This window comes from Ochotona curzoniae, unplaced genomic scaffold (assembly GCF_017591425.1).
Source record: "Ochotona curzoniae isolate NIBS_2020 unplaced genomic scaffold, NIBS_Ocur_1.0 contig_291, whole genome shotgun sequence".
In the NCBI taxonomy this organism is placed as follows: Eukaryota; Metazoa; Chordata; class Mammalia; order Lagomorpha; family Ochotonidae; genus Ochotona; species Ochotona curzoniae.
Window position 1 is genome coordinate 5,381,886 of NW_024465649.1, and position 18,812 is coordinate 5,400,697.

At 40.5% G+C, this 18,812-nt stretch overlaps 1 protein-coding gene across 1 annotated transcript in view; it reads right to left on the reverse strand.

Annotated features, from left to right (window-relative positions):
• The window catches only part of PATJ (PATJ crumbs cell polarity complex component), a 338,320-nt gene that overhangs the window by 231,058 nt on the left and 88,450 nt on the right, over positions 1-18,812 (reverse strand). The window contains exons 18-19 of the mRNA XM_040978446.1: positions 5,879-6,088; positions 2,024-2,140 (exon numbers count right to left, since the gene is read on the reverse strand). Coding sequence (XP_040834380.1) covers positions 2,024-2,140; positions 5,879-6,088 — 327 coding nt within the window. The remainder of the gene's footprint in view (positions 1-2,023; positions 2,141-5,878; positions 6,089-18,812) is intronic.

Here is an 18,812-nt window from a genome sequence, read left to right on the forward strand (position 1 = left end):
TCTATTTCTGTCTTTCCTCCTGTCTGTGTCATCCTGCCTTCAAAATTACAACAAACCAACCCCCCAAAAAATACCTTTAAGAAAAAAGATGAAAATTATTCACATATATCATTTTTTTGTACAAATTTCATTTTTGATAGTTTTTACATATTTGATTAGGGTGCAAACAGTCAAGGGCTAGGGGAAAGTAGGTGTGAGACTATTTTAACATTCTCTTTTTTTCGTTCCTGCATTTGGGGGGAGGGTAGATATAAGAGGAGAAGCCACACTCAGCCTCCCACCCATCCCTGGGTCCCAATGTGGGGTATACCACAAGGGTCCTGCTCAAGGGGTTTTGAGTTTAACAGTTCTGTATTGTTGCCAATCTTGCCACTCCAATCATGATGAAATCTTTCCAAACTCCACTGGCTGACACAATCCATCTTAGAGTCTCTGTCTGCCCAGATATTCACTGCCGACTCTTGTCTGGGTTAGTTGATCAATTTGTTCTGTCCTTCTTTCTCTTTTATGGTACCAGTTGTCCTCTGCAGGCTCCAGTGTACTGACAAATCCTCCATTTGCATCTGAATAAGCTGTCCACTGCTCCATCTAAACCTCTGAGGAGGCCCAGCTCTGACACATTCATTCCGTGGCCAGACTATGGAACCTTAATTTTCCTGCATGGTTGGAGTTTTGAGCCCAGCAGTTCAGTTGGGGGGGATTCCCATAGAAACTTCATCTGAGGTAATCCCAGATCTGATTCTTGTGTGTGTTTGCCAATACACGGTCCCGCACAGTTGGTTGCCCAAAGCAGCCTACACCCACACTGTTAGTTCCGATTCCGATTGCTGGGTCAATTGCCTCCAGCCCTGTCTTCTACGCAAACTAATGGGTGTTGCAATCCAGCCTGATTCTGCCCATACACACTCAGCCCCTACACAAACCAGTGGGAATTGTAGTCAAGTAGGAGTGATCCACAAAAATCCCTACTAGGCCCACCTCCTGCCCTGGTTCCCATGCTTGCCAGTGTGCGTAGCAGACTGGTCCAGTCTGTCCCACATCCCAATCAGTTCTCATATGTATCAATGTGCTTTGAAGCCTAGTTCAACCCAATTAACCCCACTATCCAGCCCACACATGTGCTGGCAAGTGCCACGCTCTATTTAGACATCCATGCCCCAGTCTTGGTTCTTATGCTCACCAGCTGGATTGGCAACCCAAGAGGGAGGTGCCCTCCTAATGTTTCCCTAATGAACCCACTCCCACCCCTGGATCTTGCACTGTCCGGGTGGTACTGCAGTTTAGTTTGACAGAGTTCCACACCATCCCATGCCAGCATCTGCTACCTGATGCTGTGGCAAAGGCCAACCAACCCATACCACCTATGGCTTAAGCAACACATACATCATCTTATAAATGCAGATTTATTCTTAATAGAGTGTTCCAACCACCCCTCCACCCAAAACGTTTAGAAACATATTGACAATATAAAATAAGGTCTATACAGGCCCGGCAAATAGCCCAGTGTCTAAACTCCTTGCCTTGCATGCACCAGGATCACATTTGGGTGCAGTTCATGTCCTGGATGCTAAGCTTCCCATCCAGCTCCCCACCTGTGGCCTGGGAAAGCAGTTGAGGATGGTCCAAGAACTTGAGACCCTGCACCCATGTGGGACACCTGGAGGAAGCCTCTGACTTCAGTGTGGCTTAGCTCTGGCTGTTGTGGCCACTTGGGGAGTGAGTCAATAGACGGAATATCTTTCTCTCTGTACCTCCTTTTCTCTGTACATCTGTCTTTGCAATAAAAATAAATAAATCTTTTAAAAAGTCTGGTTATTCTTTGACAATGCCTTATATTTTGCCTGCATCATTAAGAGAAGCAGCAGAACAGAGGAAAACTGTTTTAGTTTTAAAAAATCATAATAGCCAAAGGGGATTAATTTTACAAAATATAGCCAAGAGAGTGAGGACAAATTTTCATCTCCTTTACAGAAATTTTAGCTCATAGCAAATCATTCAAACAGAAAATAAATTTATTAAATACCTTGGGTGCTTCCAGTATTAAAGAAGAATTTATATCATGAATTGTTTCTGGAGGTTCAGTCTCATCTTCATTACTGCTTGAATGTAAAATATGACAGTTTTCTTCTTTACCATCTTCCTGAAAATACAAACCACATTACAATCAAGAAAATATCGTACCATAGTCAGACCCCAAAAGACAAACATCACATTTTCTCTGATTTATGACATTTAATACATAGTAGGAAAAACTGCAATATATAGAAATAAAACTGACATCCTGAGATTTGATTCATTTATAGCCCTTCTCTATAAGCCTGCAGAACAATGGCCTTTCTATTTTCTTCTTTCTGAAGCCTTTATTTAGAAGAGAATTAAGCCTGTGATCATAAAGTAAACTGAAAGTCTGTTAGCACTCAAGTTAAAAGCCAAAGAAAAAAAGGAAGGAAGGAGTAGGAAGTTACGGTGAGAGGTATTATTATTATTATGGGATTAACATGGTACATCTGAAATGCATGAAAATTTTCTCTGTATAATAACAAAATGAAGAAAAAAAGAAAATACCTTAACTTCAAACTCTCTTCAGATTAATTCTCTTCTTGTGGCAAGTACATGACAAAATTTATGCAAATTGTTTCCTTGGAATAAACTGTCATTAACAATCTAAAATCAATGTCATATTTAGGTCAAAGCTTGCATTTCTTAAGGAACATGCAGGGGCAGACTTTTGGCACAGTGATTAGGACACTGACTAGGGTGTCCAGATTCCATACTGGTGTTTGGGTTTTAGTTCTGCCTCCACTCCTCATTCCAGCCTCCTGTTATTGCCTATCATGAGAAGCAGCAGATAATGGCTCATGGAGTTGGGTCCCTGCCACCTTACTCATGTGGGAGACCCAGACTGAGTTCCAAACTCGCAGCGCTGTCAGCCTTGTTACTACAGGCATTTGGGGGAGTAAACCAGTGGACAAGAGAATCTATCTCTTTCAAATAAAAACATACAGGTAAAAACAGAAAAACACAATCTCCTAGGAAGAGACCTTGTCTACACAACAGAATGACTATTGCAATCTAGTTATTTATGGGTCAATCATAATGTTTTTTTTTAAAGATTCATTTATTTATTGGAAAGTCAGATGTACAGAGAGGAGGAGAGACAGAGAGGAAGATCTTCCCTCCGATGATTCACTACCCCAAGTGAGTGCAACGGCTGGTGCTATGCCGATCCGAAGCCAGGATCCAGGAATTTCTTCCGGGTATCCCACACAGGTGCAGGGTCCCAAGGTTTTGGGCCATCCTCGACTGCTTTCCCGGGCCACAAGCAGGGAGCTGGATGGGAAGTGGAGCTGCCGGTATTAGAACCGGCGCCCATATGGGATCCCAACGTGTTCAAGGCAAAGACTTTAGCCAATAGGCCACGGCACCGGGCCCATTAATCATAATGTTAATTATACTTATTTAACATATACTCCAAGATGTATGTGCTATTATCACTTTATTGATGACATGACAATAATTTGCCCAGTCTTATGTAATTTGTTAGTTATACACCCAGCACGTGAAGCTGGCTGTCTGCTCTAGGGTGAGCATTCTCAACTACCCTGACATGCTGAGCAGGGCGGGAGCGGGTGCAGTGAAATGACTGCACCACGGACACACTGCAGGCTAACCACAGCACCAAGCAAAGCCCCAGCTGTCTGGCTCCACGGCTGCTTTGGTATCACACTTTGTTAGTTCTGAAGACATCACAAAAGTTTTAAAGTCAGATCATTCATTCTGAGGATGCAGTATGTTTTGAAGTAAGTTTACAGAAAGAAGAATATAAGTCACATTCACTGTAAGGAAGAAAATGTAAAACATAAGGTATATACATAAGTAAGTAATATACACCTTTGTTATACAAGACAATAAAAATAACTTTGCCCTATCACCAATATTTGTCTGACTTTGAATCTTTTACCCCCCTTTAGCCAGGGACGGAGGAAAGGCTTAGTGTGCATTAGCGGATTAGATAAGTGCCCAAAAACTGCACCATGACACGGAAGAAACTTCAGAGAAGGCCTAGATCAGGATCCTTGAATCAATATTTACTGCTCATGAGTAGTTTTGTTAACAGAAACCAGATATTAAAAACAGGAGTAAGGAGTAAAGAAGAAAACATTTTTTAAATCTTGAAATTGATCTTTTTTTCAATTTCTTTTTTGGACTTCCATTCCTAGGAATCCTGGCAGCCTTGCCTAACTGAGAGAAGCCTGGGGAAAGTTCCAGGCATGATTTTTATCTCCCAAAGCACAAACACTCCAGAGTAATACTTTGAGGTTCTGGGGTTTCTACGGTTCTCTCCTTCCCAAAATAGCACAGCACTCCACATCCACCTGGTACTAAGTCTTTTTTTTGTTTGTTTTTTTTGGTTACATTGCCTGGCACTTCTCAAAACAATTACAATGGCCAAGGTTGTGCTAAGCTCTACATGACAGAAATAGTAAAAATAGTTTGGGATTTCCCAATGCATGCATAATAATCTGGGAAATAATCAGGTAGATAAATCAAGTCTAAGTTTCTGCTATATACTAAAATACTAAGATCAGGTCCCATGAAAGTATCACTAGTGTTTGCCCTCATTTTATTTAAAAAGAAAGTCAAACTAAGAAAAATAGAGTTCACTAGTCTTGTCCAGAAATGAAGAAATATAGGCCTAGAAAAATGGTATATCTCTTTATTAAAGTATCAGTACAAATGCTTCTCAAAATGCAAAATTCTGCTCAAGAATCACATATATGATCCGTTCATGATGCAGGTTCCTGAAAACATACCAGAATTACCAAGTTTCTCTGAGCGTGAGTACTGGGAAGCATATTAACTACTCATGTAGTTCTTACACATATTGCCTATCTCTTAAATCTGAAATTCATTAAACTAACTCTTGGCAAAGCTAGAAACAAAGCTCAAGTTTCTCAAAATCTATTCCAACACTGTTTATAACAATTCTGCCTATTTTACACTGCACACAAACCAAATAAGTGACATACTAAAACGGGAACACAGAGCACTGTGGCACACAGCGTGTGAGTCTTCCCCGCAGGGTCCTTATTCCAACTTTGCTCTTTACTAGCCGATGACCTTGAATCAGCTACTGCACCTGGGCCGACTTATTAGCAGTAAAGGTAACAAGAGGACCATTTCTCTTAAAGTGGCAAGGAGGATGGAATTAGCTAATACAAGTAAAGGGGCTTAAAAGACAACCTGACATAGAGCAAATACTCAAAACAGTTAAACATGGGCTGTTGGTTTTGTTCATTTTACTCCAGAGACCTCAACAGCACAATTGCACTGAAGCATTTGCTCCTAAATAGTAACCTCACTCCATACATAAGAGTAACCAACAAGACAACTTCATGATGGCTCAACCTGGCAGGCATCTAACAGTAGGCATGGCACATGCTCTCATGGTCAGAAAAGCATACTGAAATCTCATCACCCTATGGTGAAATCTCATCACCCTGTGAAATGGTTAATTGAATTTCAGATTAGTATGCCATCTTGATCTCATTCCTAAAGCAAAGATACAAAAATACTTACTTAAATGTCCAAAGAGGAACATGATACACACTTAAAAGTCTGTGCTAAAATCACAGAGATGAAGCAACAAAAGTGGCAGTAGCTTAACTAGTAGTATTAGCAACTAGCACTTATACAACAATGTGCTAAGCACTTTATGAATATAATTCTTCTTAAATTCTCACAACCCTAGGAAATAGATGTTATTTTTCTAACTGTGTAAGTTCACACACACAGGATGTAGTAGATCTGGTATTCAAGGCCAAATGTATTTCTGTCCAAAAGCCACATCCTTAGAATAACAAAATTCAACACTTACCACCAAAGGCTTACAGATGCCAAGGCGTACAGTGCCTGGCGGTACAGCTTTCAACACTTCCACAGCTTCGGCCAGTGTGGCATTTTCCAGAGAGTGGTCATTGACTGAAACCAAGCGGTCTCCGGGTAATAGTTCTCCACTCCGTTCTGCCACGCCATCTGCCACCAGGGAGCGGATCACAATCACTGACCCTGTGGGGTCTAACGGGTCCTACCAACCAAGCAAATAAAGCAGAGGAATCAGTGTGATGAAGACAAATAGCCTTAGGTATACTCATGAGTCTCACTGTGCTCAGCATTTTGGTGACTCTCTTCCAAAAAAGTAAAATAAACTCTCACACTAGACATACACAAAAATATCAGCTTGGGTCAAGGTGAAGATATAATCTTTTGTTTAAAATCGTTATTTATTTGAGAGGTAGAGTTAGAGCAAGGCAGAGAGAAATTGATGGTCCATCTCCTGGTTCACTCCTGCAGATGGTTTTAACAGCCAGAGTTGGACCAGTTTGAAGCCAGGAGCTTCATCCAGAACCCCCACAAGGTACAAAGAGGGCATCTTCCACTGCCTAGAGCTAGATGAGAAATGGAACAGCCAGGACTTGAACTGGCACCCACACAGGATTCTACCCCAAAAGATAAAACAACTTTAACTCCGTAACTGAACACTCAAAACATGAGTAACTTTTTTTAAACTTTTGGTAATTGACAATCTGTTGGTTACCAACAGGTTTGGGAATGGTGAATATTCACAAGCATTAACTTAGTATGAAACACAGACAGGCCCCTTTTGGGTCACAAACAGGCTCAAGGACAGACACATTTTAGCAGATGATACTATATTCTTTTGCATTTACCAGTGTAGAAAACTAATGTTAAACCACTCAAGTTTGGAAAAGTTATGGAACCCATACAGCATTCCAACACATCACAAAAAAGTGCACATTGAGAAGCAGCATAACCTAAAATTATGATGTGGTTTAGGTGCTCCCTGATCAACACTGTTCAAACACATAGAAATGAGTATGACTTTGTGAGCAAAATCAATGTGCAAGTCTCCCTCACTAGGTAGACACTGTATTTGTTTTCATTAAGCACTGAAGATAACAACAATGTATCAATACATGTGGTTAATGAAAACAAATTCATAACTTTATTATCTATTTTTATTTTATATAACAAGTTGATTTATAGCATTTCTTCTGTGCTAGGCTTGACATTAGCAATTCATCTAACTCTTGCAAGATTTACTCCAGGATGTAGGCGGGTTCATCATCTGTGTTTTACCAGTGAGGAAACAAGCTCAGAAAGCTCAGTGAGTAAGGGGACTGGTATTGTGGTGCCACAGGTTAAGTCGCCAGCTGGGATGCCAGCATCTGAGGTTGGAGCACTGGTTTAAGACCCCATTCTAATCAAGTTATACTTCTGATCCAGCTCTCTGTAAAAGCACCCGGAAAAGCAAAGATGACTTAAATACTTGGATCCATGCCACACACATTGAAGACCCCATAGGAGTTCCTAGATCCTTACTTTGGCCTGGCCCAGCTGTGGCCATTGTGGCCACTGGGGAGTGAACCAGCAGATCAAAGATCCCTTTGCCTCTGTCTCTCTATAGAAGTCTGTCTTTCAAATGCAGAAACTTTTTTCTTTAAAAATATATTTGTTTATTTGAAAGTCAGATGTACAGAGAGAGGGAGAAAGGAAGATCTTCCATCTACCAGTTCACTTCCCAAATGGCTGAAAAAACTGGTGATGGGCAAGGTCTAAGCCAGGAGCTTCTTCCAGGTCTCCCATGTGAGTTACAGAGGCTCAAGTACTAATGCCATTTTCTGTTGCTTTCCAAACCCATCACTAGGATAAGAAGTAGAGGACCTAAGGAGCCAGGACACAAATCAGCACTGATTCGAAATGCTGCTGTCACAGGTGGCTTTACCTGCCCCACTACAATACCATCTCCTAGAACTCTTACAAGAAGAGAAAAAAGTTAAGAATATGAGCCCATGATACCTGGCTGGTAAGTGGCAAAGCCAGAATTCAACAAGGCCATGTGGCTTTCAAGTTCTACTCTTGATCATCAAGTTCTGGTGCTTATCATATTAATTATTATTATATTACATTAACAATATGATCCTGTTAATAATACGACATTATTGTTATAGTAATATCAAGATTTGAAAACAAATCTGTGAAGGAAGGAGACAGGCATACTCACATGGAAATCTTAAAGGTAAGAGAAGCTCCTAATCTGTCCTAATGGTGGAGGGCACGGCTGCAGTATTGAATCTTAAATTTGTCAGGGCAAAGAATATAGAGGGAAACCCTAATCACAGCAGCATGTGCTCTGCTTTGTCTGTGATGCTCTTACAGTTTAAATACACAAACTATCCCACGAAGACAAGGTGGAGTGGCATGAGACTCTACAGCTACTACGTCTATTCAGGCCTTTCTGAGAGACCAGAGAGAATAAAATGCCAAGTTTTGGTGTTCAAACTATATGATTTTGGAATTAGCACAGTGAGAACTGCCAAGTCCCAGGATTCCCCAAAGAACTTGATGCTTCCTTTGAATTTTCTCTTCCAATCTTCTGTACCCGTATTTCAGACATCACATTTCATTTTCAAGATACAGTGTGAAAATCTGATTAATTCTAACACCCAGTATTTGAATCAACACAGAACACACAATTAATTCCCTAATTCCCTGAATAAATGATTCAGACTTTTGCTTTCCTGAACTAACTTTGCCTCTCTATCCCCCAACTCAAGAGCATCATGGAAATGTTCTGAATTATCACTACATAGTTACGAAAAGGATTAAAAGTAAGACAGTCATGGAAACTCACTAATAAAGTACATAGCAATGAGCTGTAATGACACCAATATTTTCAAGTAGAGGGAGCTATTGTACAGAGAAACAGAAAGCGCAGTGGCACATCAGCAGGCCATCAGCAAGCGCTATAAAAGAGCTGTCTACTTTGTCACCAGCAACCATGAATCACAACACACTTTTCATTCTGAAATATGAAACCTTTACATTTTAAGCTTGACACACTAATAAATAAGCTAGACAATTATGTCCTTCATTTTGGATGTCAGTTTTTGATGAAAGGCTTTTTTATCGGCAAGGAAGGGGAACTCTGCAAGAGCGTATTCCTCTCGTGTAACACAGAGAAAGCAGCTGGCATTATTCATATTAATAATGACTTATCTTTCTTAGAGAGAACTGAAACAGTAAAATATAGCAAAGGAAAATAAATGATTTCACTCAGTGGTTTGTGAGCAATAAATACAGCTTCATATAACACCTAATCAAAAAGTACTATTTTTAACTCACATAGGTGAATAGGTTTTCAAAATGCAACTGGTTGAAATGGTAATTGGAAAAATTTCAAAGGAAGAGTCACCAAGAAATAATGAAAACACAGTTTTACTCTTGAAAGATTAATAGATCCCGTTATTGTAGAAAAGTCACCGTGAGCACTTATTTACACAAAGCGCACACATTTTTAGACCTTAAACCAGTGCCAGGTGTGCCGGCTTGCTAACATTTATTCTGATTTAGACTTCCAGTTATTCTCACCACTAAATCTATTCCACTCTTCCCACTTTTTCCTGGAGGAAAGAAACTAAAGGCAATCTCTTTATCATTTGGAGAAGGAATTAAAAAAGAATGAAAGACAGCCCGCCACCTTTGCAAATGCCCCATTATCTGTAATCACTACTTCATTTGCCATGATGACTTCCCTGACTGTGTGATCTCCCACATAGCTGAATGAAATGGCTGTAATGAGCAACAGTCACTTCCTTTCATGGCCATCACATGTAGCAGCCACACCACAGAAAAACAGCTACTGCTGCTGCCTATTGGGGCAGTAGCTATTCTGGAGGTTTTGATACATAAAAAATGTGCAAACTTCAACTCAACTCAGGCTACTTCTCAATAGAAAAGCCCATTTTTATGAAAATAGTCCACAATGACATATGTGTATTACATTAAAACCAAATGTTCTAAATATATTTCACAAGAATCTCTATCCAATCTGCAAGGGCTCCAACTAGATTTTGAAAGGCCAGTTTATTTTAGCATCTTTTATCATCATTTTTAACACTCTAATTTTTCTTCTTTTTGGTAAATAACACTGCCAGGGAGCACTGTGTTCAACAATCAAAATGGTTTTTTAAATGAAATCACCAATAGAGGGCACTAAAGACCAATTCTAGAACACAGGAACCATCTCCCTAAAAAGGTTTTCTCTCAAAGAATTTTTACCCCCTCTTGATTCAAAACCTATTAACATTTTAAAAATATTTTTAATGTTAAATTTTTAAATTTTAATAATTTTTAATATTTTTCCTCCAAGTGTTAAAATGAATTCTCTTCATTTTACTTGAGAAGGGGAACAAAAAAGAGAGCTGAATCTTTCATTTGCTGGCTTACTCCCCAAATGCCTAAAACAGCCAAGCAGGACCAGGCTGAAGCCAGGAGACAGGAACTCCATCCAGGTTTTCTATGGTGGAAGGGACCCCAATACTTGAGCCATCACCTGCTGTCTCCTAGGATGTACTTCAGCAGAAAGTTGGATATAAAGCAGAGCCAGACCTTGAACCTGAAGGTATGACATAGGATGTGGGCTTTCTCAAGCAAGGATCTAATCCTTGGGCTAAATGCACCCTTCAGCTTCAGCTTTTTACAATATACGCTTTCACAGTGTTCTACAATTCAACTGTTTATGAAATTTGTTCTCTACCACTCTTAAAATTTTTACAGGACTCCTATATCAGTACAATCAGCAAACTTTCAAGACAATACTACCCCAGAAGGCAGGAGCAGAGTGACACCAACTCCTAACATGGCTCAGTTGGGACATCCCAGGGGAAGGGGAGGACACCTAAGTGCCGCAAATGTAAATGACATTGCTGAAGCAAGGTGGACATGGACAATTTTGAGGTCTCTAAAGAGATCCTCATTCTTGATATTTATTTATTCATTTATTTTTCTGTTAAGGGTTTATTTATTTTATTTTTATTGGAAAGGCAGACATACAAAGAGAAGAACAGACAGAGAAGAAAATCTTCCATCCATTGATTCACTCCCCAAGTGGCTGCAATGGTCAGAACTAAGCCAATTTGAAGCCAGGAGCCAGAATTTCTTCCAGGTCTCCCACAGGGGGGCTAGGTCCCAAGGCTTTGGGCCGTCCTCGGCTGCTTTCCCAGGCCACAAGCAGAGAGCTGGATGGGAAGTAGGGCTGCTGGAACACAAACCGGTGTCCATAAAGGATCCCGGAAGGAGTAAGGTGAGGACTTCAGCAGCTAGGCTACCATGCCAGGCCCTTTATATTTATTATTAATACAGAAAGTTACAATGCTGTGGCAATTTCGAGCTGAAAAGCAGCCTCTCCCCTCCACAATCCCTTAGTGGTGTCTACTGACCTGATCCCCTCACCACTGCACTAAGGCATCAGTGTGACCCTCTAGCTTTTCCACCTTCGTTTCCACTTGTCCTACAACCACCATGCTTCAGCTGCCCATTATTTCTAACTTGAGCAACAGCTACAATTGGTTCATAGCCCTGTTTGTCTCTAACCTTGCCCCCATTGATCCATTTTCTAGAGATAATAATCATTCTTTAGAAAATGAAAAAATATCATGATTTCCCCTCTTCTTAAAATAGTTCAGTGATACCTACCTACTGCCTTCAGAGCAGAGTCATGACTGCTTTGTCCTTCATGGAGAGAAACCCTCAGGATGGCAGCTCTGCCTCCTAGGCTCCCTGCACACATTATACCTGTGCCCGTGGCCACACCACACCCCAGTTAACACACACACACTGGGAAGTGTCTCGGCTTGCTCAGTCACATTGTCTCCAGGACCCCACTGCCAAGAATGCTCTCCCGGATCACTACCACTTTCTCCATGTTGTCAGTCGGTTCAAGGTTTCCTCCCATCAGAAGTCATGCTTGACTCTCTGAGTGCCCATGTCCCCTGCTGCCTATGATAGCCATTAGAGCATTGGTCATTACACATTGCCCTTTTTCACTCTGGCCTTCTGCAACTTGAAAGTAGAGATTCAGATTACTTATACTTTCCATTTTAACTCTACCAAAGCTGAACATCCTGAGAGCAGGCATGTGTTTGCCGAGCCATCACTTCACTCCAGGAACCTAATAAGATGCCTGCGAGACACACGCTGAAACTGAAGGATCATCTATTCACTTTTTCTTTCCTTACCATGACTTAATCACACTGAAGGCCACATCTCGTTACACCGAAACAACTGCCAACATGTCCTAAGCTCTTCCCATATGTTCTTGAACTTAGTTGAATCAATTTAATCTTCACATGACCACAAAGCAGGTGTGCTTACCATCAGTTTAAAAAGAAAGTTATGTAAGTTAACCAAAGCACATGGTTGGCAAATGGCAGAGCCAAAGTTGAAACCAACTGATTAAACCCCAGTTTATGCTTATAGCCACTAAGTAATGCTTCTCCTCTCCCTTAAGGTTAAGCATCTGCTAACTGAATGAGTATTCAAAGAAGGCAAACAGGATAGAAGATAAATTTATATCACACTTGGCTGCATGCAGTTTGCATTTCAGTTCCCAACAGATGAAAAGTGGGAGAGCACAGAGTATGTATTAAACTTGCACACATAGGTAAAATACACACCAGCCACCAGGTAATTTATATTGACGTTGTCAGGAACCTACTCTCTTGGCAAGCAGATCATCTTTACGGGAATGGATACAAACATGTGACAATCATTATGTCCAAGCGGATGGGATTTAAAGGTTTTGAAGTGTCCATAAAAACATTATAGGAATATTTGTGTACATTCTTACAGATCATAGAGACCAGATTTCCCATAAACTAAAGCAGGGTCCAGGGGTGTCACCTAGGGGTTGCAGGGTGCTTCTGGGGAAGCATGGGTTCTATCAGGAACGGAGACATCAACCAGGAGATGTGTTAAGTGAAAGGAATGAAGTTGTTCCAAATCCTAGACTACACACAAACATACACACATGGTCAACCAGGGCAAACTCCATGGAACAGCAGGAAATGCAGAATGCTACATGGATAAGAGGCAGAGGAATGAACAAGAATTGACCACAGTACAGCAGCAAATGAATCAGTATTGTAAGAGACATTTTTGAAAGAGGCACATGAGCTACAAAGAAAGGACTGCTCCGGTGGCCTAGTGGCAGCTAAAGTCCTCCCCTTAAATCTACCATGGTCCCATATGGGTGCCAGCTCTAACCCCAGCAGCCCTGCTTCCCATCCAGCTCCCTGCTTGTGGCCTGGGAAAGCAGTCTAAGATGGCCCAAAGCTTTGAGACCCTGCACCCACATGGGAGATCTGGAAGAAATTCCTGGCTCCTGGCTTCGGATCGGCACAGCTCTGGCTGTTGTGGCCACTTGGGGAATGAATCATCGGACGGAAGATCTTTCTCTCTGTCTCTCGTCCTCTGTATGTCTGACTTTGCAATAATAATAAAAAAAAATCTTAAAAAAAAGCTATATCGGTATAATATTCTTAACCATTGATTTGACAAAAGGACAAACTTGGTGTGAATGACTAATTTCATTACAAATGTACTTTTAATGGATGATATTTGCATTACAATCTAGACAAATGAATTGCTAAACAATCTTTCAAAAATAATGTTTCAAGAAAGTTGCTAAAGTGATGACTATAGGAAGAAATTCTTTAGTTTCAAAGGCAGAGAGGGAATGGTATTCTGACAATATGTTAAGCCACTGAGATGCCACTCTCTCAAAGGAAAGCTGGTTCAAGTCTTGATGCTTCACTTGCAGTCCAGCTTCCTGTTAATAAGCCTGGGAAAGCAACATACGATGTTCCAAGTGTAGGGCCTGCATTCATGTGGGAGACCCAGAGCTCCTGGCTATTTCCTTTGGTCTGGCACAGCCCCAGCCACTGCAGCCACCTGAGAAGTGAATAAGCAGATGAAGAGCTCCAGTCCCTCCTCACTAACTCCACTTTTAAAAAAATTAATAAAGGGGAGAGAGTTACCTTTTCATTCTGGAGGTAGACCAAAGAAAGAATTGGGTGGAGGCAGGAGTTTGGCACAATAGATAAAATACCACTTAGGATGACTAGGTTCAAGTCCAGGCTCTACTTCCAATGAGTCTTCTTAATACAAACCCTGAGGGCAGCAAGTGACAACCCAAGTACTTGAGTTCCTGACACCAAAGTGAAGACTTGAATCAAGTCCTGGGCTCCTGGCTTTCCTCTGTCTCTGTCCGGGCTACTGACAGCATTTGGAGAATAAACCAGCAGATGAAAGATCTCTTTCTTTCTGCCTTTTGAATAAAAGCAGAAAAAAATAGTTTTTAAAAAACAAAGGAACTGGTTTAGAAAGAGAGGCAAAGAAGATTGCACACATGTACACACACACACATATACACACACACAGCTGTCTACATCTTAAGATAGAAAAAAAAGCAATTGTCAGACAGCTGGAGTGAATTAAAATTTTCCATGCAAGCAATGTCAGTCAAAAGACAGGAGATTCAAAGATTATTAAAGAGGGAAACGATACATTTATGAGAGACAGGGAAGACAGTCAACCAATTAGTGGTAGTATGAGTATTGATTAGAAATGAAAAGACAAGCTTTAAGCCCCTACTTGATCCCTGCTTGGCTGAGTACAAGCGTCTTCATATGAATTGGTTTCCTTAACTATAAAATAAGAAAGTTGACTACATGAGCTATGATCCCCTTCTTCAATTCTAAACCCCTATAACTAAATTTGACAGAATACCTTGAGTCAAATTTGTCTTTAACTTACACCAAAGCATTCATAATACCACTCGAAAAAGTGAGGAAGGATAGAAATTAAATTTAAAAAGCTGCATTTGCAATGAAGCTGATATATTCTATGGGTAACCACTATATAGTTTTAGTGGTATCTTTCAAGTACTTATGAAAAGGCCTTCAACTATAGCACTCTACTTTGGGTATTCTTGCACCAGAACACAAGCAAACAGCAAAATGTGCATGAGAGCATATATGACAACACATGGCCATTTTTGTTGACTCCTCAAACACCTTTTTTTTTCCCCTCCTGGACTGCTTTCCCAGGCCACAAGCAGAGAGCTGGATGGGAAGCGGGGTTGCCAGGATTAGAACCGGCTCTCATATGGGATCCTGGTGTGTGCAAGGCGAGGACTTTAGCTGCTAAGCCGTGGCATCATCCCTCCCTGCTTTTTAAAAACTTTCACCATTGCCATTTCAAGATAATAACAAAAGACATAGCAGAGACCGTCAGTTAAACTACAACTACTAGAAGAGCTCCAGTTTAAGATCGTAGGATTTCAAAAGAGCTTTTTCTATTTGACCAATAACCTAAGCATTCACTTTAGGAAAGAGGACTAAATGTAATTACAATGAATGCAGTAACTACAAGATTCTAGTGAATAATGAGCAAGATATCTAGAATCTAACTCCATTTTCAACTATATTTCATAATACAGAAGTATTATAACAATCATCCCAATTACCACAGCACCATCATATTCAAAGTAAGGGTGCACAAAATACATTCTGCTCACTCTAAATACATTAACCTGATACAGCTCCTGGCTCCTTGTGTCTTATTCCTTCTTACATACCATAAGGTATTAAGCATAGACTTTTTCATGCATCTTTCACTGAAGCAAACTGAAGAGCACAGTAAGCACAGCTCATAATGCAATTTAAAATGCAATGAAAGAGAAGTGTGCATAGAAAAGATTAAAACATTTTCTAAAGAGGAAAAAAGCACACCTTTAAGTGAACACATAATTTTACTCTGTATATCTCAGTACTTAAAAACACCATTATTAGCAACATAATAATTGAAGCAGTTCTAGCAAGAGTATTAGGGAAATCACCATTCTGGAAGACTGTGACTTCATCTTATCCCATTTCTGTTCCCTATTGTATTCTTTCCATGGATGCTTCAGCTGTCAAAGTCTGTATGCTATGCTGCCACTGTTTACATGTTCATCAGCCATTCCTGGGCCAGGACTATTGTTGATTATAGGAAAACAAAACAAATCATGCAGCTGATCATCCTTTATCTGAAAGTCCCATTGTCAGGCTAGAATTCCTTCCACTACACAGACAGTTTCAATCAAGTGCAATTAAAATAACTAAAATGTGAATATACTTAACATTTTCAAATTCTAGTTATAAAAAAGGAATGATAAATTTTGTTATGTGTACATTTCAATAATTTTTTAATACAGAAGATCAATTTTAAAAATACAAAAATTTCCCAATCTCTTCTGGGAGAAAAATTACATTTCTTGAGAGGTATTACAACAGGGAAAGTTTATACATAAAATTTGTAAAAGCTTTTCTCATACTAATTTTGGGATTTAATTTTTCAAATAGGTCACTTTCAGTGTAAGCACTCATATGAACTTAACCTCTGAGACTTTTTTTTTTTTAAACAACCTCTATTTATTTTATTTGAAAGGCAGAGCGATAGGAGAGAAAAAAGAGATCTGCAATGGCCAGGGCTGGATCCGACAGAAGCCAGCAGGCTGCAACTCCATCACGGTCTCCCACAAGCATGGCAGTGCTTGGGGCAGCTTCTGCGGCTTTCTGGGGTACATTAGCAGGGAACTGGATGGGAGCACAGCAGCCAGGACCTGAACTGACAGTCCAAGAGGAGGTGCTGATATCACAGGCAGTGGTTTAACCTGTGTGCCACAGCGCTAGGCAATCTTAAGACACTGGGAATAATCTGAAGCAAAGCTCTTAGAATTGTAATCAGTACATCAAAATAATGAGATATTTCCATCAACTATCAGCTGAGCCTACATTTAGGGAGAATGAGTGGTGTTTCTAGTTTGAAGGCTGCACTCTCCCCTAACTAAACCACAGGCTCAGAACCTCAACCCCACCACCTACTAATTGGGTGGCCAGGATCAAATTCTTTAACATCTAAAGCATCGGTTTTCTCATCCATAAAATGAGGATGATTACAGGACTTGCCTCCTGGGGTTGCAGTTAACATATATCAAGTGCTGTGAAGAACGCCTGACCCAGAGCAAGCAGAACACAATTATTGGCTATTTTTACCCTGTGATCATGTTTTCCAAAGAAAAAAAAAATTGGAACACAAACTTTCTCAAAGGATACTTGGTTATAAAGAAAAAAACTTGAAAATTAAGAAAGAAAATAAATGGTAACTGAACAAAATAAAGGTGTGAAATGAGGACTAACTTGCTCAGAGTCACTGGGTCTGGCATGCCCAGTGCCTACCCAGGCACATGGCAGCTCCTAGGAGAAAATGCTGTTTCCTCATCTTACTTGCACCATTGCTCAAAGCATCATACAGACTTGCTTTCTGTTTCCTTTATTCTAACTGTTTATTTGTCTCCCACTTGCACCAAATTCCATTTGAACTCCAAGAAAAGGGAGACACATGTTTACTGCTAGATCCTCAGTACCCAGAACAAAACCTGGTGCAGGAAAATGGTAAAGAAACAATTAATACATATAAGATCTTCAAAAGAAGCACCTCTTCTCATTTTTATTTCCTACATACTGTATATTAAATAAACAGATTACAATAAATGACAGATTTAGCAAATCTGTGTTCAGATTCCATCCTGGTAAGTCACCATCATCATCACCATTTTTTAGTAAATGCAGAGAAACCTGTGGGCATTTACATGCATTTATTTACATAGCCTTTGCAACTATGTAAAACCAATATTACATGATATAGAAATATTAGTAAAGTGTGATCAAGAAAGACTAACAAGCTTGCCCGAAGTCCTAGAGTGTCACAGTCACAATGCGCACCCAGATCCTTGGGTGCTTTCCAAAATTCCAGACCTAGTGGTCACAGCGATACAGTAAATGTAACAACAGATTAAAATAAAGAGGAAAGACTAAAGGGGGAATTTGAGCTTTAGAAATGGTATGTAAGGACCATGCAGCTACCGACCTTACTTGTATCATTAACCAATCAGAACTGCGGTATTGGAATGAGGTAAGACCACTGCCTGACCCTCACAGGGTCAGCCTCCTAGTAACACAGCCAACAGGGCAGAGCAGAGCAAACTACGCTGGCTATGAATACAGATCCCGAGGACCATTTGTTGAGCTGATCCACTCATTTTGCCACACTCCAGGAAGGACTGTGATTTCAATACTGCCATGGACCTCAACACTGACATTAGGATCAAGTGGGAACTTGGAATACACATCCACATCTGGAGGCAGAGACAAATCAGGTGATTACACACCCCTGGAGACAGAGTTTCTTCTTTAGATCAATGCTTCTATTTAGGTGGTATTTCCTGCTTTTTAATTACAAGACTGACACAGGTGAGCAAGGAGACTGATATCCACTGGCTTCCTGAAGTACCTTGAGAATTTAATAAGAAAAGATCTGATTGCAACGTATTGCAATAAATCCGAGTATCTTTATGCACCTTCCCTCTCACTGTCTTTACCTCTCAGTGGATATGTCATGAACACTAATATTTATAGCTTACCATTTCCAAAATATTCATAGACTACAAGGGAGAGATCATTTTCAGGACCCGCTTCTCCTTAGCAATGGCTTCTACTAGGAAGCAGACACAGTTGTGGAAGACTATTTGTTTAAAGCTATCAGGCCCAGCGTGGTAGCCTAGCGGCTAAAGTTCTTGCTTTGCATATGCCAGGATCCCATATGGGTGCCAATTCATGTCCCAGCAACCCCACTTCTCATCCAGGACCCTGGTTTTGGTCTAGGAAAGCAACTGAGGACAGTCCAAAGCCTTGGGACCCTGCACCCACGTGGGAGATCCAGAAGAGGCTCCAGGTTCCTGGCTTCAGAATGACTCAACTCCGGCCACTGCAGCTGCTTGGGGAGTGAATCAATAGATGGAAGATCCTTCTCTCTGCCTCTCCTCTCTATATATCTGACTTTCCAAT